The 25,482-nt window shown below is 39.5% G+C and overlaps 1 protein-coding gene across 7 annotated transcripts in view; it reads left to right on the top strand.

Moving 5' to 3' along the window:
• The window catches only part of ATP2B1 (ATPase, Ca++ transporting, plasma membrane 1), a 34,612-nt gene extending 9,756 nt beyond the window's left edge, over positions 1 to 24,856 (top strand). The window contains exons 6-21 of one of the 7 annotated variants that reach the window (XM_010151365.1): positions 618 to 656; positions 1,114 to 1,275; positions 2,934 to 3,148; positions 4,265 to 4,507; positions 6,928 to 7,169; positions 9,847 to 10,084; positions 10,996 to 11,175; positions 11,256 to 11,343; positions 11,628 to 11,734; positions 13,771 to 13,962; positions 14,158 to 14,371; positions 14,512 to 14,723; positions 16,633 to 16,740; positions 18,642 to 18,824; positions 19,153 to 19,306; positions 23,410 to 24,856. In XM_010151365.1, coding sequence (XP_010149667.1) covers positions 618 to 656; positions 1,114 to 1,275; positions 2,934 to 3,148; positions 4,265 to 4,507; positions 6,928 to 7,169; positions 9,847 to 10,084; positions 10,996 to 11,175; positions 11,256 to 11,343; positions 11,628 to 11,734; positions 13,771 to 13,962; positions 14,158 to 14,371; positions 14,512 to 14,723; positions 16,633 to 16,740; positions 18,642 to 18,824; positions 19,153 to 19,306; positions 23,410 to 23,435 — 2,603 coding nt within the window. In that variant the 3' untranslated portion in view covers positions 23,436 to 24,856. Of the gene's footprint in view, positions 1 to 617; positions 657 to 1,113; positions 1,276 to 2,933; positions 3,149 to 4,264; positions 4,508 to 6,927; positions 7,170 to 9,846; positions 10,085 to 10,995; positions 11,176 to 11,255; positions 11,344 to 11,627; positions 11,735 to 13,770; positions 13,963 to 14,157; positions 14,372 to 14,511; positions 14,724 to 16,632; positions 16,741 to 18,641; positions 18,825 to 19,152; positions 19,446 to 23,409 lie in introns of those variants that run through there. The other 6 variants (XM_010151360.1, XM_010151361.1, XM_010151363.1 and 3 more) reach the window with 6 other exon arrangements.
• The last annotated feature ends 626 nt before the right edge of the window (positions 24,857 to 25,482 follow it).

Raw genomic sequence — 25,482 nt, 5'->3', positions numbered from 1 at the left:
TGTAATATTGATACGTTGCCAACAGATTATGTTCGTGCTTGTGTAAATAGGGTTAGCATAGATCCAGTAATCCAGTGCTGTACCTCCATTAAGCTTTGGTGTGGATTTATAAATATTTTATACTGCAGTAGCTTTTGCAGGGTTGTAGAAATGCACTGATTCTGAAAGGGAGATCCGACAGTTCATTTACAGCAGTAGTCAGATACAGTGGCCAAGTGTTGGAAGAACAGACAGCAAGATGAGGCCACCGGAATCACTTCAATGTCACAAATGTCTTTCCTAGAAAAACGCCTAGGCAAGCCTTTTAAAAGCTTTCCTCACAATTAGTAAATATCTCTATCAGTAATTTGTGCCAACTTAACCATGGTAGCATAACACTACAGCAGTCTTGGACTTTACTTTTCCCATACAAAAAACTGGTGTGAGCTGTTTCTGTGAGTTGACTTTGACTCTTAAAGCCTCGGTTATGTCAGCCCTCTGTCTCCAGTCGTGCTGTGCCTGTTTAATGCAGTTGCTTGCTTCAGCATATGGTAGTCTACGCATTATATCTAAACAAAAACACTGAAATGAACTCTGCACATCCAATTTAAAACACAACTTGTTCCCCTCTCCAACAGGTAAAAAGCAAGATGGAGCTGTTGAAAACCGTAACAAAGGTAAATGCAGGTTCTCTGATCCTTTCTTGCAAGTCCTTATTTTTTTTGAGAGTGTATGTAACGAATACTACTTGCCTATGAAATGCATTCTGAATACTTAGATCCAAAGTGCTTATGCTAAAGATGTCGTAAGTGAAGCTGCCCAAAACAAATGCTTAAATGAACTTGGTAGTCTCAACATAGCTAGATACCACGGAAAAAAGAAACTTTACCAGAGATTTTCAAGCTATCTTGTTGAGGTGAGTTAACCGGGGCTGGCTGCCAGAAGCAGGGTACAACCTGCCCCACCACTGTCTTATCTGTGGGCTGTGGCTCCCCTGCTGCCAGCACCTGGGCCATGACACCACCTGTATCTCTGGGTACGAGGTACTATGCAGTACTGCTTTTTAGTGGAACCTGGTGTTACTGATTTCGGGGACTCCCCAGTGGCTAAACTTAGTTTGATCTTAACTTCTAGCTAAAGCTCAGGATGGTGCAGCCATGGAAATGCAACCACTGAAGAGTGAGGATGGTGGGGATGGAGATGAGAAAGACAAGAAGAGATCAAATTTGCCAAAGAAAGAAAAGTCTGTTCTCCAAGGCAAACTTACAAAGCTCGCCGTTCAGATTGGCAAAGCAGGTATGATGTATCGGTGCCCTCCTTATGCTGATGTCACACATCTGAATAAAGCTGGAACGCGCATAGTTTCCGAGGGGATAACCTGAGTCGCTAGCCTTGACTGGTTTACTTATTCTAAGTGCAGAATTCTAATGCATACAAGTATGCCATTGTGTCTGGATGGGCTGATGGCTTCTCAAACCGTGTCATGTGGATGGCTTTTTTATTTTTTCCTTCATTTAAGTAGATTCAGGCTTTAGAGTGCCAGGTCCTGGGAGCGAAAATTCCAACTTCATAATGCTGGACAACTGTTATGAAAAATCTTTTTAGATAAGATGTGGCATTTAGTGATGTACTAGAGAACCATACATTGAGTGAAGTCTTGGAAGATGTGGTAGGGTTGTCCAGGTTATCTCTGGTACTTCCAGAGGCTTAGGAATTTCCACTTCACATATGCCTTGCTGTTATGTAACTTTTTAATTGACTTTCTACTATCCTTTAGCTTGTGTTCCTCTTCTGTCAGCTGATATTCAGCTGTCTTGTCAAAACAGTTGGTAAATTGTTGCTTCTTGAAAGTAAACTAGACTAAAACAACAATGAAATGCAGCGTAAGTTTTAGACTATATTATTTAGTATTTAGAGGTTTAATTCAAGTATTGCAGGATTTATTTTAGTCCATGTAAAATTGTTGAAAGATTTAGGCTAGAAGGAACTTCTGGAAGTCTTGTAGCTCAGCCCACAGCTCAGAAAGCGCTGACTTCAGCATCTGTGTCATAAGACTGTTACGGTGTGAAGACAAAAGCGATTTAGCTTTAGCACTCCATAGTTATGTATAACAGTGTTAATTTTTTGGAGAAACTTGTACTGACAAATGTTGAATAAAGCTTCTGTGGTATGTTTAGTGTAAAATACTGTTCTTGACACACAACTTTTTCATATTTTTCATAAGTAAGAGCTCTTGTTTTCCTTTATACACCTTTTGACCCATTGTAATTCCCCACATATCCTTAATGCTCATCTACGTCTTGCATGCATTTTTCTGTCCTGCTGCTTTAGGACAGTGCACACGCTAAATCCTCTTTCTGAAAAGCGCTGACACTTCAGTGACTTCTGTTCCTTTATTCCAGACAGGTCCCTTTTGCTGCACTGTTCTCATGTGTTGTCTTTAAGTGTGCCACTCAGCTTGCTAACGGCAGTTCTGATTTGTCTTCCCAGTTACTCCCAGGTCATTAACCACTATGCTTAGCTGCTTTCAGCAGGAAGCAGGGTGTGGGCTGTCAGCAGCTTTCTCTAGTGAATAAGTCAGCAGTACCATCGTTGAAGGCCTGCTGAATTGTTTCAGGTTTTATTCTGCTTAGTCAATTGCCTTTACATATTGGTCTCTCCTGTTCATAATTAGATCCACACTTCTCAGTGAAATGGGAAGGGAGAAAATAAAAAATTTAGAAGTTTCTAGGTGAAATATGTGAGGAAATACTTGCATTGACAGTTGGAACACCTTTTGAGAACTACATCAGTGTTTCCTGACGTGCTTGTTTAACATGTTGTTATAAACTAACTTCTAGGCAGAAGTATTTGCACTTGACTTATCCACAGTCTGTATTTGCCAAATATTTGAGATACCTTCTGAAAATGATTTGAGATGATTTCTGAAAACTGTTTATTCTCTTTTTAACAAGGTTTGTTGATGTCTGCAATCACAGTCATTATCCTTGTGTTGTATTTTGTAATTGATACCTTCTGGGTTCAGAAGAGACCTTGGCTTGCTGAATGTACACCAATTTATATTCAATATTTTGTGAAGTTCTTCATTATTGGAGTTACAGTCTTGGTGGTGGCAGTACCAGAAGGCCTTCCACTTGCAGTCACTATATCGCTGGCTTACTCTGTTAAGGTAAGTGGGTAGGTGGTGAACAGATTTTAAAGGTAGGTGGGTGTATTCATCAGCTGTAAAATCTCAGTTGACATAACTGACTGGGGAGAAGCTTTTCTTGTTTCCCTGAACTGCCCAAGAAATCTGCTGCAGTATTTCTCTTGATCTCTGAATACACACTTAGGTGAATGGTGACAGCCTGTTGTTACCAACTAAAGATGAGTGGGTTTAGCTCTTAACTTTGCAGCGTTTGTTTATAATAGAGATGTGTTAGAGTTTAAATAACAAACTCCTCTGTAAACCTGAACTACCCAACTGCTACAAAAGTTTCCAGACTGATTATCCTTGGGGGCTGAATAATGTGGAACATATATCTTTCTAGTTATTATACGGCATGTTTTTTAACTCATGCTCTTCACTTTCTTAATTGTCTTATTGCTTCAACGTGCTGGGACTGGTTATCAATCTGAAAATCTGATTGTAAAGACAGTGGCTGTTTATGCTGTGTTGTACAGCTTAACTTACAGCACTTCCTGGAGATGGCCTTAATATTGTCATTTGAGGTTACTCTGCCTCTTCCAGGTTAAAATACTGTCCAAACCTCTTAGGTCAAATATAGTTCTAAATTCTTTACTTATGAAACTTGTGTAATCCTCACTATTTTAGCTGAAACATTAGGCTCCCAGTTTGTATTTGTTTTTAAGTCTGACTCTAGCGTCTTTGAAATATGTGTCATCTGGTGTTCGGATAAGTCTGTAATGTTATTTACTTGATCTTTCTTGTAAGCAGAAAGACTTCTTTTAATGCTGTATCTGGTAAAGCTCAGTCTGTACCTCTCCTCTATTTCTGTCACCATAAACTATTTGCTCCTAACAGTCTGAATAGTATCAGCTGTCAGTGTGACATGCAGATACAGGAGATTAAGATGGTATTTATGAACCTTGTTCAAAATGAAGTTTATTGTGACATAATAGTCTTCAAGAATCTTTACAGAATGTGGCATTCTTCCTCAGTAAGATGCCAGATAAAGGTGAATGTCTTCTGAAACAGCTGTGTAATACTGGCCACTCCAAATGAGAATTTCTGAAATGTGAAGCAATGGTCTTGGATAGCTGTTGACTGCTTTTATTTCCTTAGAAAATGATGAAAGACAATAACTTGGTGAGACATCTGGATGCATGTGAAACAATGGGCAATGCCACAGCTATTTGCTCAGATAAAACGGGAACGCTGACCATGAACAGAATGACAGTGGTCCAAGCCTACATCAACGAAAAACATTATAAAAAAATTCCAGAACCAGAGGCTATTCCAGAGAAAACTATGGCTTACCTTGTGACAGGAATTTCTGTTAATTGTGCTTATACTTCCAAAATACTGGTAAGTGGATTTCTTCATTCTAATCAAGGTAACTAAACAAATTCCTCAAAAGGTGCTAATTGTCTGGTGGCCACATAGTAGGCAGTGAAGTGTGTGGCAAAATGCAGTGTAAGCTGTTTCGTACCTGCTGTAAATTGCTCAACCATTCGTTTGAGAATAAACATCAAAAAAAAAGCTTATTTCAGTTAGAACTGATAATTTAGGTAGGCTTTGAACTGACATTTCAAAGATACATTCTCAGGAAGATAACTTCCTTTAAGTCCACAGTCGTGTCTAAATTTGTTTTTATATGTGGGGCTATTTACCTTATTCAAAGAGTGTCTTGGCTCAGTTTGAGTGCTACTTCAAAGTGAACATGTCATGTAAGAGAAGCATTAACATTAGCTCGAATGTAATGGGAAAACACAAGTACAGATGAGCATTTGAGTGGATTTTCATTCCAAATATTGTTGCATGATTTTGTAGGCTTTAGAATTCTAACATCTCTGCTCTTACCTTTTTTGAGACTTCCAAAACATATTGAAATAAAAAGAGTAATGGACTGTTAAACATTTTAAATACTAGCTATTTAATGCTTTTATGTCCATCATTTCCTGTAGCTCCAGACATTGCTACCTTGCTGTAGTTATTCCAACATGTTGCATAACTTACTATTTTTACTGCCTTAAAGAATATAATATAGCATTTAGCTTTAAGAATTAAATAAAGTAGCACTTCAAGATTTAGTAGAAGCCTCCACTATGAATGCTTTGTACAGGAACAGCAGTAAAACCCCAGTCCAAAAGCTACTTTTCAGCCAATAAAGACGGTACCTCTGCAAGAATTTTCTCAGTAGCAGTACTTAAGCCGGCACATAAAGATCACCACTACCAACTTCTCTGCAACAAGTCTGAAATTCTAGTGAGGTATAGCATGTGGGGAGTTTTGCAGTCTGTTTTCTACGGAACTTTAGTAGCAGCATGTAAACTGACCAGGTCCTTTACTACTACAATTTTAATGAAATTACATCCAGTACAGTCAGAGTTAATATGTTTTACAGAATTAAAGAGGGCTGAAAGACACCTTTTGAGATCCTCTGGTCTGCTCGAAGCAGGGTTAGCCAGAGCATATTGCTCAGGGCTCTATCCAGTCAGGTTTTAAGGATCGTACAGAGTGGAGACTCTGCAATCTCTGGGTAACCTGGCCATGTATTTGGCCACCCACAGAATAAAAAGGTGTTTCCTTATGTTCAAATGGAATTTCAAGAGTTGCTGTTTGTATCCGTTGTCTGTTCTCTCACTGGGCACTCGTAAGAAGTCCGTCTTGGCAGTCTTTACCATTGGTCCACCAGCCCCATTATACATATTGATAAGTTTCTTCCCCAGAACCTTTTCTTCTCCTGGCTGAACACTCCCAGCTCTCTTAGCCTCTTCTCATATGTCAGGTGCTCCAGTCCCTTTATCTTTGTGGGCTATGTCTGGACTTGCTCCTGGATGTCCATGTCTCTTGGACTGGGGAGCCCAGAACTGAACATCTTAAACTGCACATTAAAGTGAGCATTTTGAGTGTGAGTATTCAGGACAGCCAAATACAGGATCTTGCAGCTCTGAACGATGAAAATGCATCACCGACTTACGAGTAATACAGTTCAGCTCTAGCTGCTGGAGACATGTCGTGCTGAGTAAGTGCTTCTGCCTTTTTTGCTATGAACTACACTGCACTGTTACAGTTACATAAGCCCGGAAGTATCTTGAGAGAAATACTCCTTTACTTATAGCACTAGTACATGCATATTCCACACTGCTGAGACAAGAAACTTGTTCTGGTATTAAAGGGTTGGAAACTTGTTTCTGAACTCTCTCTCCAGTTAAATAGGGCATGGCCTGGAAAACGGAACTTGTAGTGGGACTTAAGAAGCTTAAATACTTAGTTTGTTCAGTGGAAGGCTAACAGGTGATGTGATCGTAGTCTGAGTCATTGGGGAGGAGTTACTACAGAAGATGATACTTCAATTTAGCAGATATAATGCCAGTTAGCTTGCTTAAATCAGTTTAAGTAAATTTATCTGTACTTTTAAAATGCAAAATAATTACGCAGGGAGAACATCTACTTGATCAGAAAGATATTTTGAGGAAAATGCTTTTTGGAAGGGTCATGTCGAGATTTGATACAAATGTAATGGGTCATTTTTGAGTCTGAGAAAGGGACTGGAAGATCTAGAGCAAGTACAGAAGTTGTTAGTTACAAAAGTTACAAAAGCCAGCAGTATCACTTTGGCTCATGACTCAAGAGTAATTTATGGAGCAATCATTACGAAAGTGAAACTTCCCCATCTTAGAGCTAAGCGTGGCCTTAGGTTCCTTGTTTTCTAAATGCTTTGGTACTTCAGTGGTTTGTAAGTTAACCTCATCATCAGTAAAGGTTCTTTGTTCTTCTTGCAGCCTCCTGAAAAAGAAGGTGGCCTACCACGTCACGTTGGAAATAAAACTGAATGTGCCTTGCTGGGATTGCTTTTGGATTTAAAACGTGATTATCAGGATGTAAGAAATGAGATACCAGAAGAGGATTTGTACAAAGTGTACACCTTCAACTCTGTTAGAAAATCTATGAGTACTGTGTTAAAAAACTCTGATGGCAGTTTCCGGATATTCAGTAAAGGTGCCTCCGAGATAGTTCTTAAAAAGTAAGAACAACTACTACTGTAATTCAGCACTTAAATTTTGGCTAAGTGTTGAGATTGGTGAGGAGACTGAAGTGCTAAACAACACTGTGCCATAGTCTGGCGAATATTTCTGCTGCCCTGTTCACAGACAGGTACAGCACTCCTACACCCTTGCGACTGCAGCCAGCTTCCCAGCTTGTCTCCCTCAATTGTTTGACTTCCTACAGTAACGTGGGCAATTAGCATTTCAGAACTACTTTTCATTCTCCCATCCTAGCCCCGACCCCTGTAAGAGCTGGTCGTGATTAATTTTAACTTGCGAACTCTGCTCTGATACAGGAAAGCATCTATGAATTTGTCTATTTTCTAGCTAAACTATTTTAGTTTTAGGTGCGGTCAGTCAAAATGCTTACCTGTCTTCCAGTGAAGTCCCAACGGCTGGTATGCCTAAATTCCAGGAAGGACTTGTGCCTTTGAAAAGTCATTACTTCTAGCTTCAAAAGACTTCAAAAGTTGTTGTCCAAGATGATCACTTTATTGGCCAAGTTCAACCTCCATTTAAAGAAACTTGAGGGTTTTTAATGTGACAAAGCAAATTGCTTCCTTATCCATCTGCCCATCTATAGAGGATTTATTAGAATGAGAGTAGACTACTAGCGAGAGATTAGTCACCTCTGGGACAAAGATTTCGGTGTGAAGAAGGCTGTGGTAACTCCGAACTAGGTGAGGAGACAAGTCAGGCATGTATGCATCATGTTCTTTAGGAACAGCAGCTGTAGCCAGTCTGGTCTTGCTTCTAACACCAGGCTATTTCTATTCTGTGCAGTGCATGGATTATGTTCATCAGTTCAGTTTACCTTTTTGCTTGCTATTAGCCCCCTAAATTGTTATCTAGGAAAGTACTAATGCACTGAAGAAAAAAGATTAGATCTTCCTTCTTCTCAACTTAGTGCTGACAACAAAAAGCCTTTAAAGGGCTCTTGATATGGAACTTAGGTTTAGATGTGAATATTTTCATAGCTAGATTTTAAGCCAAGTCTCACCAGTGAATAAGTATGCCTATATTTGCATTACTTCTACTTTCAGAGGTGTTTTGTCCTTATCTTATTGAGCAACCGAACTGCAGAAGTTGCTAAACTCATTTAGCTCAGACTCATGTGGTCCACTTGGCTTCATAACTGAGATAAGAAAATAAATAATAAGGGCGTTTGGCAAAAACCAAGAAAACCTAGACTGATTTGGATACTGTTGGAATAGTTGTAATTCCAAAACTACTTCACGGTATCCACCGACCAGGAAAAAGTATCATGAGCAACTCTCTGCTCACCAACTATGCAGTGCCAGAAATTGATCTCAGAGCTTGTAACCTGGTTTGTTAGTTGTTCTGCTCAGTATCTGTAGCATGTGTGACTATTCTTGAGCACTGAGAGCTTAAATGTGAATATTTATAAAACACAAGTGAGTCACCAGTACGCGTAGAAGACATGCAGCAAACGTTTTCAAGCAGAGCAGTTTTTATTCTTCTTTCCTTACTATCAAGTCAAATCTTTTGAAGTGAGTTTCAATGAAATCTTTACGTAAAGCTTATTGGCTTCCATTTAGTCGTCTTGGAACGCTTTGAATTTACCCTATGACTGCAGGTAAAGTGAGAGGTCCTTAGCAGCTGCTGACATTTGAACAGATAACCCAAATCAGGAATTTCAGATAGACTTAAAATTTCAGTTATGATGAATACTATGAAGCTTTAAGGGAGTGCTTAATTCTCATTTGCTGGCTGAAGTGGAAACTTTTTTACATGTATTGCACCTGGGAATTCCCTATGCCCTTGGACTAAACACTTAAATGTAACAGTAGTCACGTTAGCATGATACTGTCATATTAGCACTTGAGAGTTTTGAAGAAGTGAAATTCTTGTTTTGTCAGTGCCCTGTTAGTACTGATTTATAAAACAAATGCTTATGATGTTCTTTATGGCAAAACTTTGCTAAGGACGCAGATAAACGACTAAACTTATTATTCAGAATATTTGGAAGTGTTAGATTCATGGCAACACTGTTGGTAAAGGATGTATGCTGTCTGTGAAAGCAGTGGCGTCTTTGGAATGAAGAAACCTAAGTAAAAAAGCATGTGTTGAAATGCTAGAGTACATAGTGTTGAATCTAGTCTCTTACACAAACCTTTAAATCAGATTTAAGTAAGCAAACCTTACCACCTTGAGGGATATCAGTCCCAGAGTTGGCTTTTAGTGCTGTAAGTTTAGTGCTTACCACCACGTGCCTGTGCTGGAAGGTACTGTGCTACTCAGGCTTGTGGAACTGTTAACAAGGTGGGATGATTTTGTTGAAACTGAAACGGGGTTGACTGACTCAACCAGCGCAGACACCAGTCTGTTTACATACAATGGAGAAACAGATACTTCTGGGAGGTAAGGAATGTTTGTGTCCTAAATTCGTCGGGCATTATTTTCATCATAGGATGACTAGCTGAGTTAACGTTTCACAGGTAGGGCGTGTAGCAGTCGGGAAGAGGTTAAGTGCTCATGGAGACGATTACCTCAGAGGTGCTGCTGCTTGCATTTTTCTGTGCGTGGGTCTAGTGAAAACAAAGCTTGTGGAAAGTTACGGAGTTGACTAATAAGGGATTGAATGGGCCGAACTTGTGGTTAAAATGGGCTAACTCTTTAAACCTTCCTTTTCAGGTGCTTCAAAATCCTGAGTGCTAATGGAGAACCAAAGGTATTTAGACCCAGGGACCGTGATGACATTGTGAAAACCGTAATTGAGCCAATGGCTTCTGAAGGGCTGAGGACCATCTGCCTGGCATTCAGGGACTTCCCAGCAGGGGAACCTGAGCCGGAATGGGACAATGAAAATGATATTGTTACTGGCCTGACATGCATTGCTGTTGTTGGGATTGAAGATCCTGTGAGACCTGAGGTAGGGCAGCTGATTAAACTGCACTGATTCTGTTACGATGGATCTTGATTCGTGTTGTTTGTCATGAAGAGAGTACAAGAAACCGAATTGCTACTATAAGCCTCAAGCATGGTTGATAAATGAAAATCTAATTTCTGGGGGAAAGTTAATGGAGCTATAAAAGCAGATTAAAACTTCTTAATGTCACTTATGCTGTGTTACTAAAGCTCCGTACAAACTAATGACTTAAGGCGCTTACTGTGCAGGGTCTCAGTAGATGAAACAACTTGTCATTTTTTTAACACTTGGAATAATAGAAGTATTGTTTAGGATAATATTAGCCACTGCACTTGTTGCCAGCTCCTTATGGGGAATAATGGAGAAGACTGTTTGTCACCTGGGAACTGAGCTAAGGAGTCCAGCTTGTGCTCGAGGTCTAAGGAGGGTGGTATTTTTCAATAGTGGAAGCTTTTTTGCCACATGTAAGTGGAACTCCAGTCTGATCTGCACTATCACTTCGTACTAAAAGTCATGGGTGAAGTAGTGGAGCATGAGCTGTGGTTTATTTCACATAATCATAAATGAAAAGCCACTACCTATGAATCCTACAGCTTAATAGGTTGTGAGGATTTCTGTGGTATTTTGGAATACTTTAATATTTGAAAAATGAAGGGGGCAGAGCACAGGATATGACATAACAAAGACCATTTGCCAGAATTGCCATTTGTGTGATTTTTAGGAAAAGAATTGTGCTAAGCTCTACTTAATTTCTTTTAAATGTTCCATAAAAACAATCTTGGTTTTAAAATAAGAGTTTTCCTGGATTGAGCCAAAAACGTTCCTTTTACTCATGTGTCTAGATTTATTCAGCTAATGTACAGTCACTGAGCCTGTGGGGTGTGGGTGGGTTTTGGCTTATTTTTGGCTTACAGGTACCTGATGCAATAAGAAAGTGCCAACGAGCAGGCATAACTGTACGTATGGTCACTGGCGATAACATCAACACTGCTCGTGCTATTGCACTGAAATGTGGCATTCTGAATCCTGGTGAAGACTTCCTGTGTTTAGAGGGCAAAGACTTTAACAGGAGAATACGCAACGAAAAAGGAGAGGTAAGCATGCTGACTAGGTAAAGTAGATCAGCAGACATTCTAAGTCTAACTGTGAAATATAACCAATGCTCTTTTTGCAGATAGAGCAAGAGCGAATAGATAAAATTTGGCCAAAGCTTCGTGTTCTTGCAAGATCTTCTCCCACTGACAAACACACTCTAGTAAAAGGTAAGTAAAAACCATCTGAGCTTCTAAGTAAAGCTAGTTTATTTTTTCTGCTGCTAGAAAAAAAAAAAATCTAGGACTGAGCACTGGGAAATGCCAGTGAGGTTGTCTTTGTTTGCCAACCGATTTTATTTTCTGCTTGAGAAATGCAGCCAACTAGAGTATCTGTTATGAAATTTGTTAGGGCTTTTTGACCCAGGAAGACAAACTGGGTTTCTCTTTCAGGTTTAATCGGTGCTGTGTTGTCAATTTTGAACCCTTAACACTGAGATATCATTTTATTTTAGGTATAATTGACAGCACCGTCTTTGAACAGAGGCAAGTTGTAGCAGTAACTGGTGATGGTACCAATGACGGTCCAGCTCTGAAAAAGGCAGATGTTGGATTTGCTATGGTAACTTTTCTTTTAATCTACAGTATTTTGGAGACCTATTTTAATAAAATAATTTATCAAGTTACTTAAAAGAAGATTAAACAACCTTGCTTGTTTCATGAGCCTACTGTACAAAGTTAATGGAGTCACAGATTCAGAGTGGTAGGGGTTGGAAGGGACCTCTGGAGATCTAGTCCAACCCCCCTGCCAGGGCAGGTTCATCTAGAGCAGATTGCATAGGAACATGTCCAGGCAGGTTTTGAATATCTCCAGAGAAGGAGTCAGTATCTCTCATACTTAAAACTAATCTTTCCTCCTTCCTTAGTCTTCCAAATTAACCATGTTTTTATTTGTTAGAAAAATTCCTTGTGACATTTGCCATTGAATAAAACTTTAAAAACACATATCCCCAGTCACTTGCAAATCAAAACCTTTTCACACAAAGGTTTGTGGCAAAAGGTAGGAGCAGAATCACTGACAGAGAAGACTCTTGAAATGAGATCTGTTTCAATATAAGGCAAAATGACTTTAGGCGGTAAATAGCATACTGTGTTGACTTTGAGTAAAGCTTATACACAGTATGGAATGAGCTGCTTCATCTGCTTGTCAGTTAACGATGCATGGGAACAGGGAGACTATAACAAGAGAGACTGCCAGTAGATGTTTAAGCAGGCTTTGGAGGCTGTACTAAGACATCTCTAGTACAACCGAAGTAACAGCACTTCATGATAATCTAGGATCTTCATTTGTCTGGATGGTTCCTTAGATTACTCTGCTTTCTCAATTTAAATTCTCAACAACCCTTTCAAATGGTAGCCAAACAAGTCTTGCCTCTAAGTGCTAATACTAGATAGACTCGTACCTTAAATATGTACACTTCAGCTTTCTTCCGTCTCTTTAAAGAGACTGTAAGATAGATTTCTTAGTCTTACTCTTACCTCAAGATCCCTTCTCAGCCTTAAACTGAAAAGGTACGGTTTGGTGTTGGTAGAACACTTCAGTCTTAAAAGCTTAACAATGAGTTTTTAAAAGGGACAAAACGAAGACCACACTCCTACACCACATGCAGATGCTAACCTTGAAGGAAAAAACGGGAAGAGGAGGAGCTTTTGGTCACTCTCTAGGAGCATTTTCAAAAGCGTAACTTAGTAATTTGACAGCTACCCATGTAATGTTTGCTAGACTGTAACAGTCTTCTTTTAACAAGTGTCTGTTTTCTGCTATTGTATTGCTGCTGTAGTTGGCACAGCCAGGGGCAGATTTTATTTTCATCTTCCAGAACTTAAATGTTTCCTGCAGTTGCTGTCTATGTTCATGTGCGTAAGAAACTGATTTGTCTCGCTGCTTATCTAAATAGCACATAAAATACACCATCTACTGTATGATATTTAAAGGTACCTTTTAAGGTGTGCACATAGCTGTGCAGGTGACTCATTTTCTCGGCGAAATAATGTGTTAAGAATAAGGATCATTGAATTTGCTATTTGAGTTTTTGAAATGCTGAAAGCAAAATAGATACCCTTGAAGTAGGTATTGCACAGCACTCAACTGTTTGGATACTGTAGGAGACTAAAGTTGCTTAAAACTTAAGAGCCTTGTCATATTGCATTGTAATGTCATGTGCAGTGACATTGCGTAATCTACTGTTTATGCCAGTGCTCTTCTGCAAAAGATTTTTGGTAACGTGTATCGTTCTGCCGTGTTAGGAGCACACGCTTTGTCCTGCCGCTGGAATCCACAGAGCAGACTCCTTCGGACATGACTGAACTGTGGTGCTGCACCATCTGGTGGCCTTTGACTTGAACAGGGCTCAGTAACACTTCTTTGGGCAGTGTCGTTTATTGTCAACCTGAGGATTGTTAACAAAAGTCTTTATTTTAAAGGCAACATTACCATTTTCTTCCCATGCTTGAGTAGAACTTTAGCTACGTAGGTTAAAATACTCCTTCAGAAAAGGTGCGTGAAGGTGAATGCTGGCCAGGAATGTAATAATAGCTTCTATTATATAAATCAGTGCATCCTCTTATATTTCATAACGTTCTTTCTTTTTCTGCCAGGGTATTGCTGGAACAGACGTAGCTAAAGAAGCTTCTGATATTATCCTTACAGATGACAACTTCACAAGTATTGTTAAAGCAGTTATGTGGGGACGAAACGTGTACGACAGCATCTCCAAATTTCTTCAGTTCCAGCTTACTGTCAATGTAGTAGCAGTAATTGTTGCTTTTACAGGAGCATGCATAACACAAGTACGTACTGGTGGTGGATTCTTTCAGCTGGTAAAGGTTGAAAATGTCATGACTGATTAACTCTTGAAGTTAAACTTTCAGTTAAATATTAGTCCAAAAACCATAATGCTCTTCAGAACATGCCCATGTTGTAGAGCCTTTAACAGCTGCAATTTGCTCACTTATATTGGAGGGTTTATGTGTCTGTCTTTATAGGATTCTCCACTTAAAGCTGTGCAGATGCTGTGGGTAAATCTCATAATGGACACATTAGCTTCTCTTGCACTGGCAACAGAACCACCCACTGAAGCTCTTCTGTTGCGAAAGCCTTATGGGAGAAACAAGCCGCTGATTTCTCGTACGATGATGAAGAACATTTTGGGTCATGCATTCTACCAACTTGTAGTGGTCTTCACCCTCTTGTTTGCTGGTAAGAATCCTGAGGCTTTACCAAGTTGATCTAAGAGGATATTCTAAAAGATCAGAAACGTCATCTCAAAACTTGTTTTTTGTTGTTGCGCATTTATAAAGATGCTGACTAAGCCGCTGATAAATGTCTCTCATACACAGGTGAGAAAATCTTTGATATCGATAGTGGAAGAAATGCACCTCTGCATGCTCCTCCTTCAGAGCATTATACGATTGTATTTAATACATTTGTGATGATGCAGCTTTTTAATGAAATTAATGCCCGAAAAATTCATGGTGAAAGAAACGTTTTTGAAGGAATTTTTAACAACGCTATCTTCTGTTCTATTGTTCTGGGGACGTTTGTTGTTCAGGTAAGTCAGTTCTTGGAGGATGGGGGGTAAAATGCACTTAGTACACTGATGCACTTGCTTACCTTGGAAATGTTAATCAGCTAGTGTCAGGCATTTCATTAGTGCTGTGTGAAAAACCTTCCGTGTCAAACACTCTACAAGTCACTTGGAAGGGCTGCTTGACAGGGCTTTTTCAGGTAAGACCTCTATCAAACTGGTAAAATTGGAATGTAGAAGTACTTGTGTTTACCTTGAATTTTCAAGTCCTTCAGTTTGATCTTAGTATTCTTGTCTTTTGACAAAATGCAAAGAAATTTTGTCATCATCCCCCCCACCCAAGTCAGAACTCTTGCTCATCATACCTGCCTGTGCATCTGAACAGAGGCCCATTTAAACAATTACAAGAACAACTACAGCTTCTCATATCTTCTTAATGACACGCTGACATGAATAAGCTTTAGAAACTTAAATATCAGTTTTTATCTTCCTGATCCAGAAATCGGTTGTCTGTAACAGTACGTAATTCACAGTTATCGGTATAGATGCTGCTCTTTCAGGTGAGAAACACTGATGTCTAAGGATCTGCTGTTGCTGCGTCTAGACAGATCTGTAAAAGCTGATTAGTTACCTCGCTATATGATAGCAAATGAAATGAAACTATCTAAAATTGATTGGATTAACACATTGGTGTTGAGAAACATTAAGTCAAAATTGAATCTGAAGAAAAAGGTTTACAAGAGTGAGTTTCACCTTCTAAATGGCCTTAACTTTTAATTCATCAGAGGAAATAATGAACAAATCAGTATTCTACTATTTTCCAGAAGTTTTTCATTTCACTTTAAGGTATTTTGAACATAAGATGTAACCTATGCCTTAAGCTTCTCCCTAAACTTGGGATTCTGGGAAGTTGGCCAAATTCATAGCAGTCGAAGCAATGCAAATGTATGTACCTCTGCGTCACTTAAAGTTGGTTCGCTTATTCTCCCAAGTTTAGGGTTTTTTTAGATGACACTTCAGAAGCTACTCTTATTTTTAGGGTTTGAGATGCAACAGACTGACTGTTGTTGTGCAACAGAGCCAAACATGCAGAAAATTACTCCTAAATGCAACTGTGTTCCCTCTATAAACTTGACGGAGTGAATGCCTTCCCAAATAAGTAACTCCTGACTTGTCATCTCAGTGTTTTATTCTGTGTTAGTAAAAGAAGATACTCTTGGGCTTTTCAGCTGTCAGGTATCCTACTTAATGGTCAGTACTATCTCCTTTTCACGCCTGCCCTGCTACTTGAATTGTTGATTCTCCAGGGCAGACTTCCATGCATATAATTCCTGTGCAGAGGGATACTTTTGCTCATTAGGGCCTGTACAGCTTGTTGTAATACATAAGTCATAGGAGCTCACTTAGTTTAGCTTTTGAGATCTCTGCCCCCTCCCCGTAACGATGATTATGTAGGTGTCACACTACGATGATTTAAAGTCTGACATTTAACACTGATGGGATACGTAGTGATATTCTGAGTTATTTCTTAAAAGTTTCATGTCTGTTGGATCTACAACTTCTGTTAATACAAGTTTATTAATCAACTGGGCTCTGAGATGGGTGTTCATATAATAAATAATCACTCTAAGTTTGTAGCATCAAAAATATGCTTAATTGTGAAATGAAGGGAAAGAACTGCTAGCGAAATGAAGTAGTCACGGGTTTTTAGAGTGTGACATTCGAAGCATAAATAGGCACTTCTTGAAATACCGAAAAGCATAAAATGATGGCTTAGGTTTGGAAACTTCTCAAACTGCTGAGACAGTGGAAGTGTACGCCTTACAAGATGGGAGATCCTATGTTCGAGTGTGGAGTTTTCTGATGTTGAAGCTTTAGGGCATTCTCTGGTAACGGGTCACTGATACCTGTTTAATGACATTGCTCTTCACAGATAATTATTGTGCAGTTTGGTGGGAAGCCTTTCAGTTGCTCAGAACTCTCGATTGAACAGTGGCTGTGGTCCATTTTCCTGGGCATGGGAACACTACTCTGGGGCCAGGTAAACTACCTCTTTTAAATTCCCAAATATCTACCTGCATTAGAATACTTTACATGGAAAATACAAGCGTACTGTCTTTAGCATTAGGTCTTTGAAGTGGACTATACGAATGTATGGAGATTAACACTAAATACTGATTAAAACTGACTAGTTAAATAGCTAGAAAGTCCTTGGTTGCATATTTCTTACTCTGACTTAGTCAATTGGTTACATTCATAAGTACATGCAATGGCTGGTTTGTGTTCAGTAACTTTTGCCTAAAAGCAGCTATATTTACAGTTTGAATATGAAATTACATCTCCAGCCAGATAAGAACTAGAAGCTCTGTAAGAATACAGATGCAATGAACAAGTTCATGTTGAAATATATTTAACTTGGTGTTGAATGGTTTTCTTGCAAAATTGGAATCATTCAACTTGCTAATATTTTCTTGATTTAAAAGCTTCCTGGAGTAGCAAGAAATGCAGCAACACTCAAAAATATGTATTTTCTCTTAATTTGCATAATTATGAAATAATTGGAAAGTTCTCCTGCCTATTAGGCCATTGCATATTGATTTTTTTGTCCGTGCCCCCCCTTAGGGTTTCATTAGTATTGCATGCACAACAGTGCTTGTAAACAGCAAGCTTATTTACATGAAACTTTAGAGCTAGAGTTTTCCATTATTTAATGACATAGTTGTCTTAACTTTTCATGCCACATGAAGAGTTTTCCATTACAGTTTCTTTCCTTACGTTTTGTAAAGGACACTTCAGACTTCAGTATAAAATTGGTAGGGTGAATTCTAGTTGTAAATACATAAACACATAGTCCAAAAGTGGGTATAACCTTTTTAATAAGTTTGTCTAGAAAATTAATTATTTAAAAAATCAAATAGAGTTACTCTGAGGTTTGAAAGTAGTAGAGAAGAGAAATGAGATGGCTTGGAATACCTTTGACCCAAAGTGTCTTGCAAGGGCAAAGCTACCCTGCTGCAGTTCATGCTGCTCTAGCATATCATTAAAGTCAATGAGTTTTGACTCCCTGAGAATAGTGGAAACTGAAGTGTGATCTGGGGGCGTTCACAGTAGCAATTTCAGCATAAAGGGCTGTTTATCTTGCTTTTGGAGCAGTCTTTTTCCTCTGCAGCTGCTGAAATGGTCTTCTAGGTTTGTGATGATCAAGGAGAGCAGTCTTGGAACTGATCTGGATCTACTAGATGGGACATATCAAAAGATGACTCCCCTTAACTACGTAGTTCACCAGAATAGCCCTGAAGGTGGGGATGAAAAGGAAAGCCGGAACAGCCATATGTAGCTTTTGTTTAGTTTAAGATAGATGAACTAGCTGTATACCAAGTAGCAAAGTAACAGTTTGGGCAAAGGGTTTTGGAAACGTCGCTCACCTTGCAAATGGACCGATGCCTTCCAGGTCGCAAAAGAATGCATGTCTGTTCTGTGTTCCTGAATTAACTGTGGCTACTTTTTAATTAAATGATATAGATCTCACTTAAGGTAACACATCATGCTCATCAGATCGATGGAGCTCTGAAAGCTCTAGATACAAGCACAGTCTACAGAATTAATGGCTCTTGTAGCTTCAGTGCTGCTCCTTCCTGGCACAGCAAAGTAATGCTGAAGTGGAATTCCTTGTCCCTAGCTGGGAAACTTTGTTTTCTAGGTCTGTAGTCCAAGTTTAATTTCACACCTCAGTTGAGGTGGTAAGGATATTCACAGCTTTGCAGTTATTCAGCTGGAGTGATGGCTCCACATTGATGCACTCGTCCCATTTACATAATTTGGTTGGGTTTTTTTTTTTTTCAACTTTGTTAATTGTATGCAGGATGTTATGTTAAGGTTTAAGTCTGGTATTACATTTCTTCTTTAAAAAAATCCTGATTCATATTTTTCACTCACCGTTAGTTGATTTCAACAATTCCAACCAGCCGTCTGAAATTCCTTAAAGAAGCTGGTCACGGAACACAGAAGGAAGAGATTCCTGAAGAAGAACTAGCAGAAGATGTAGAGGAGATTGATCATGCTGAGAGAGAACTACGTCGTGGTCAGATCTTGTGGTTTAGGGGCCTAAACAGGATACAAACTCAGGTATGGTGTTGGAAAAGGTAGGACGCAGTGGGTGTTGTGAGGGAAATCTCTCCATCTCCAGTCCTTTGCCTAAGGTGGCAGGTCTAACTGGTGTGACTGAGACTGTCAGAAGGGGCTATGGATGGATGTGTAATCCCTCAGGGGCCTCTGTTTCCTTCGGCTCTAAATGCAACCCTCGTCTGTGTATCTGCTCTACTTAAAAAAAAAAAAAAAAAGTGCCTTTTTTCTTTACTTTTTGTATGTTATAGATGGGATGGTCCTTTCTCTTGTTCTCTCTCTCTTTCTCTCTCTTGCTGAGCAAGCTGTCACAATCTCTGATTCCTTGCAGATGGATGTAGTGAATGCTTTCCAGAGTGGAAGTACCATTCAGGGGGCTCTAAGGCGGCAACCCTCCATCGCCAGCCAGCACCATGATGTAACAAATATTTCTACCCCTACACATGTAGTGTTTTCCTCTACTACTGCTTCTACTACTGTGGGGTGTGAGTGTGTGTTCCTAAAGTGCATGAAATTAACATTTCCTGATTCACGTACCTAACGTTTCTCATTTTCTCCTTAGTACTTAAAACCATCGTTCAGGCTTTTATAGAGCTCTTCCACAAAGTGGAGTCCTCAAGACTTTTTTTTTTCTTAGAGGGCTGAGAACAGGTGGAACAGTTTCAACAAAAGACTTTAATGTGAAAGCTGTGAGCCTGCACATCCTGTGCCTTCATCCATTCGTGTACAGAGGGATGTTTAAGATAAAACGGGAAAACTGTTGTAAATTTTCGAGTATATGCCTCTTAGGGTAACTTACATTGAATAAATGAATTAACTGTATAATCATGGACCCAGGTCAACAAAAACACGTCTTGTGCTGCAGCACAAGTGATACTTAATGTAAACAAGCTGATGAGAAAGCAAATGGTATGTTAAAAATATGAATGTAGTTAGAACATGGAGCACTAAACGCATTTTCTTTGTAGCCTGTCAGAAACTTCTGAATCTCTGCTTTTGTTGGACCTTTTTTACTGAATAACCCAACTTTCTCAACATCAGGATTCAGGTGGCGAAACAAAGATTCTAAAACATGTACAAATCGGAATAAACATTTAATTAGCTAATAGAAAAAAGGGGGGTGGGGTGGGGAGAAAGTTTAAGCATTGAATAGTGACATTTTCATTCAAATCTCAAGAGTTTTTTCCTCTCTAGGTTCTTCTGGCAGCAGTTCATAAGCCTTCAGTGAAAGTAGAGTTGGTGTCACCTTAATTCTGCCCTTTATATTGTGCTGCAAGTGGCATTTCAGTTTTTCTTCCTCGTTGTAGAGGCTAAGGATTTAATCACTCTTGTATATAGGCCTAAACTCTGGAACCTGAAGCTGCATAACAGGTGTAGTTGACTACTGATAGCTAATGTTGTTGAAAGAGTTTTCCAGCTTAATTATATAATACCTGTGTAACTTCCTTCTGACTTCCTAGAGACTGGTTAAATAATTGTTTTTTAAAATAACTCTGAGGGCTTCTTTTTCTCCCCTCCTTGCTTTTTAAACTTACAGATTACCAGATGGATGAAGACCCTTAATTTCAGGAGCTGTTTTAAATGAAATGTTCTCTTCTGACTTTCTTTTTCTTGTCCTGGCCAGAATTCCTTTGTGAGCTTGCACAAGTATTTATCTCTATACTTGCTCTCCATTGGTGAGACAGGTATTTCCCTACCTCGCAGTAATAACGAGAACCTGGGCTTATAAATTCCGCGTGCCTCAAGAACACAAAATGACAAGTAGATTCAGGAATGCATCTCCTAGTTAAAATGCTAATTAGTAACCTTTATCCCTAACTACAGTCAAGAACATTAATTAGACATTCAGAATTCTCTAGAGAGCAACTCCATGCCGTGCTGCCATTTGAGCAGAATCTAATAGGCACCGCAGCATCTCGCATGCGGGTACGGGGCTACAGTAGCAGGGAACAGGTTTCTGATGTCACTGAGTAGTACGGCTTTCTGCTACGCCCGCCAGGAGAACAGTTTTGATAACTAATACGTATTAATGGGAAGCAGATGCGTCTCTTTCTTTCGGAGCCGTTTGCTGGAAAACAGTTCAGCCGTTCGTATGAAGTGAGGATGCAAGTCTTAAGCAGCCATCTGGCTAGGAGGATTTGGAGTGCTTACTGCATTCCTTGCTATTCTGGTACGAATATGAGGAAGGCCTGATGACAGTGTAATTTACACATAACAAATTGTCTTGTTTGCTCCTCACTTATGGGAGTTATTTATAGTTGCTTCTCTCATCTAATTATCTTGAGTAGTTGAAAATAAAGCCTTTGAAAGATTAGATTTTTCCCTTTTTAAGTATAACACTAATGCTGATAGTCTGATTTCTGCCTTCATGGCTCGACTCTTTGTGGGTTTTGGGTTCATAGGAGTGTCTAGACCAGTTGTTTAGTACGCATTCTGCATGGGAATCCAGCCTTTATTGTGGGTATGCTTATATTCCTATGATAATTACAGCTGTCCCGTTAAGCCAAAAATCATTTTCCATTACTGCTTATGTTCTAACTCGCCATCTGTAAGCAATGAAAAACCAGTCCCATGAGGCAGTCATATTTCATTTTGCCACATAAATCAATGGCACAGTGGGATGCAACATGCCAAATAAAGGCATTGCAAATTTTGTCTGGCATTGTCACCGCTGATTTTCTTGGTGAGTGCCAAGACAGTTTTTGCAGCTTGCTGGTCTTGTTTAACGCTCATGTAACATGCCAACTCCTTAACAGCGTGCTCAGTTTCTTCATATGATGTACAGTAAAGTACAAGCCGCTGTTGTAATCTACTTCTCAAGCACATTCATGCTATTCCCTCTCCCCCCTTTATTGGTAGTTACATCCTCCCCCTTGCGTGCATGTTCCCTCCCTCCCCCCCACCCCCCATGGTCATGGGGGCTCAGCTGTGTACCTGTAGTATAAAAATGGGGACACAACAGCTTTCAAGTGAAATCTTTGTGCAAGTGCTCTGAGGGGGTGGGGTGGGGGGTGGGGAGGAACAACACTACTTCTAGAGGTCAGAGAACACAGCCTAAGGCTTTATCACGTGTGGCGATTCTGCAGTAACAAATTTGACAATGCGTTGCTTTTGTGGAGCCCTCCTGTTTCCAGTGAGGTGGTTTGGTGTATCTTAGCTGTTTTGAAGCCTGTGCTCTTGATCTGCTTGACCTTCCAGCTTCATTTCTTCACCTGGAAGTCACTTTATTTTTACTGCCAAGGAACTCTGCGGAAGCACTAGTCACGACTTATTTCTCAGCTTGAAACAAGTCAACTTGGATGTGCTAAAAAACATCCTCCAGTTGGACTTACTGTTTGTATCAGTAAGTTCTTGTTTACTACAGTGTTGCTCTGCTGCTTACCGTACGACAGAGGAGCTTTGGGATTGAAACTGTGCTTTGCTGGAGACTTAATCAGAGCAGAGATGTTGAGAATTGAATAGGGAGGGGGAGGCTGTGTCTTGACGAAGTGCTGAACAAAGGGGTCACTGACTTCTGCCTAACGTTTTGTTTTATCAGTTCAAGAATGATTCCTGAATTCCTGTGGTTGGTCAGGGAAACGCATGGGGTGTGGGAGGAGAAGGGAGTAGCGGGCAGGTGGTTTCATCATTCAAGCTGCAACTTGGAAAGCTTAAATTCCCATCAACCTGGACACGTGCAATTTGCAAACTGAAGCTGTACTTAATCCTATCTGATTTCACTCTGAAATGCTTGTTTATGAATTCTGTAAACTTTGCTTTCTGATTTGAGAAATGTTAGCTAAACCACTGAAAGGGCTCAAAATAATACTCAGCCTGGGAATTTGTCCATGAATTCAGTGCAAATTGAAGGCTCGAGCAAAGGCTGATCCACCTGCTTTTGTCGTACGTTGTGCTACCTGAATAGTCTCTTGAAAGTTACGACCTGTTGTGGCTACTTGATTGTACAACAGAGTATTCAATTTTCTAGTTCTGGTCTTAAGTTTCCAAAGCACTATTCAGTGAGGAACTTGAATTGTGGTAAATGGGTATATACTCGAATATTTACAGCTGTTACAGTGGTATCCTTTTTTGCATGACTCTTCGTAAACGTCCAGTCATTGTGACATTGGCTTACACTTGCTTGGCTTTTCCATAGTCAGTTGACATCCTACTTCCTAGCATGAGAATTAGTAACCCTTTTACCCTCTAACTTATTTTCAGCATCTCCCATTCTTCCCACCACCATCTCCCCCCAAGTATCCAATAAAACACTCATTGAGAATTAATCTGTGAGTAAGTAAATAACCGTTGGCCTCACTTCCGAAAAAAGCTTAGCCCATGTTCAGTTATTTACAGTTCTAGTGCCAGGTCTGAATCTTTAGGCCCTTCAGCTTTTTGCAGTACTTCCACAATTTTTATTCCGACTGTGTAGACTGGCAGTGCTCTACTGAAATGCTCTTCATTTTTTACAGTTTATTGCAAGTTCCACTGCATCACATACAAATGCGATTCACTCATGTCTAGCTGTTTGTGGATTCAGACTCATAAGAACCATGCCGTTTCCGGCATGCCAGCAGCATTTTAACAACCTTCTTTCCTTCGCTTGCAGATCCGAGTGGTGAATGCGTTTCGTAGCTCCTTGTACGAGGGGCTCGAGAAACCCGAGACACGAAGTTCAATTCACAATTTTATGACGCATCCTGAGTTTAGAATAGAAGACTCCGAGCCTCATATTCCCCTTATTGATGATACTGATGCTGAAGATGATGCTCCAACAAAACGCAACTCTACTCCCCCACCCTCTCCCAATAAAAATAACAATGCGGTTGACAGTGGAATTCACCTTACAACAGACATGAACAAGTCTGCTACCTCTTCATCCCCAGGGAGCCCGCTACATAGTTTGGAAACATCACTCTGATTGTAAGCTGAATGTTAACACACTAGCTGCATTGTAAAGAAATTGAAACTGGGTCTCTTCACACATTATGATGGACAAGATGATATTCTTGTCTTGGACTTCAACAGAAGACACACTTGTACGAATGTAGATTTATTTTTTTAAAAAAAAAAGCTTTCTGCCAGACTGGAGGGTGCTTTTCTGGGGGTGGGAGTAATAATGAACTCTGACAGATAACTCAGCATAAGTGACCTGTGGATCATCTGTTGTACTTAAGAATGGTCCTGAAGAGTGTGTTAGCAGAGCTTTAGTTTATCATGATCCTTTTCTGAGGGGAAGCCTGGGAAGGGCAAGGAGGCCCTGGATCATTGAATTGATACTTTAATTTCTGCTGTTGGCTGTTAATAATTTGGATTATTTATGTTTATAAATGATGCAGATCTGTTTACAAGGTTTGTAGATACTTTTTTTGTTCCTGTTCATAGATGGGAAGCTTCCTTATAAATGATGCAGAGAAAAAAAAAAAAATAAAAAAAACTAGTCCTTCAAATACTGCTGTATTTTCAGGAAAAGGGTGTTTCTATTGAAACTGTACTAAATTTTGCCTGCAATTTACCTTGTTAAATATTGTAGATAAATTGCTAATACTAATAGCCAAATAGATAACACTAATGCTTTGTAAAAACATGAGCAGTGGTGTTCTAATGAAGTTATGGCCTCTGTCCTAATTAGTTTCTTAAATACATTTACTACTTAATGGTTTTGAAACAACTGTTTAATTTTTAAAAATTTTGAGAAACTTACTGAATAACTTTTGTTCAGAACTTAGTAGGATTGTTTAATGCAGGACATCAATATGTGATGGAACTTGCTTGAAATATTTCTGTTATCTCGGGCAAAATGGATTAAATCAAAATACATCAGAATCTTAGTCCTTTGTTTCTGTCTAAACATGTTAGTTTAGTGCTGTCTTGGTGAACTGTGAGTGGAACTGTGATTTTTTTTTTTTTTCTAATCTATAGAATCCTTCATGCAGCATGAGGGCTGTTGGCATTTTGACAGGTTGTTAGTGGGTAGCATACATGTTCTCCTTTTTGTTTTTGAAACTTGTTTGTAAACATGAATAAATCTGCCCTTTTGTTAAAATAAAATTGCAGCGATGGTTTCTTACAGATTTTTTTTTTCCTCAGCTCCTTCACTGGAAACACTGAAAAGTACTTTTATGTTACTGGTAAACTTTTAACTGCGATTTCAAGATGGTAACAGCCCCACTAAAAATAGAACTTTGGGTAAATGGAGTCATGGTGGCTGCCTCCAGAATGAATGTAAGCTAAGGTATTCGAAAGTCTTCACTGAGCCAAAAGGATACTCCTTGGGAATGAATAGGTCTGCCTGACATTCCAAGACTTACTGTGAGTACTGTGTAATAATACTGTATCCCTGACCCCTTCAGTGAGGGGAAACAGAACTGACATATAGCATGGGTGAAAATACAGTTTTCAGTTCATCTTATGCACCAAAACTGACCTGCTAGCAATTGACTGAAGAAGTTATGTTCTGCCTCAACTGCACTGCTTAAAGAGCGAACGATGATGGAACAGTGCTCGGTGTGGTACTTCCTCCTGTGTTCTAGCTCCAGCGCTGCTTAGAAGAGCAGAGGAAGAGATGAGTTGTGAACTTTTGGGGTTTTGCTTACTTTTTCCAGCTCTGTGTTCCTTAAAATAGCAAGTGATTTTTTTTTTTTTTTGGCCAGTTCAAAATTAATGGTTGAATTGATTTATT

Source organism: Eurypyga helias, unplaced genomic scaffold, assembly GCF_000690775.1.
Source record: "Eurypyga helias isolate BGI_N326 unplaced genomic scaffold, ASM69077v1 scaffold7855, whole genome shotgun sequence".
Taxonomy (NCBI): Eukaryota; Metazoa; Chordata; class Aves; order Eurypygiformes; family Eurypygidae; genus Eurypyga; species Eurypyga helias.
The sequence above is the reverse complement of the archived record's forward strand: the minus strand, read 5'-3'. Positions and strand labels throughout refer to the sequence as shown.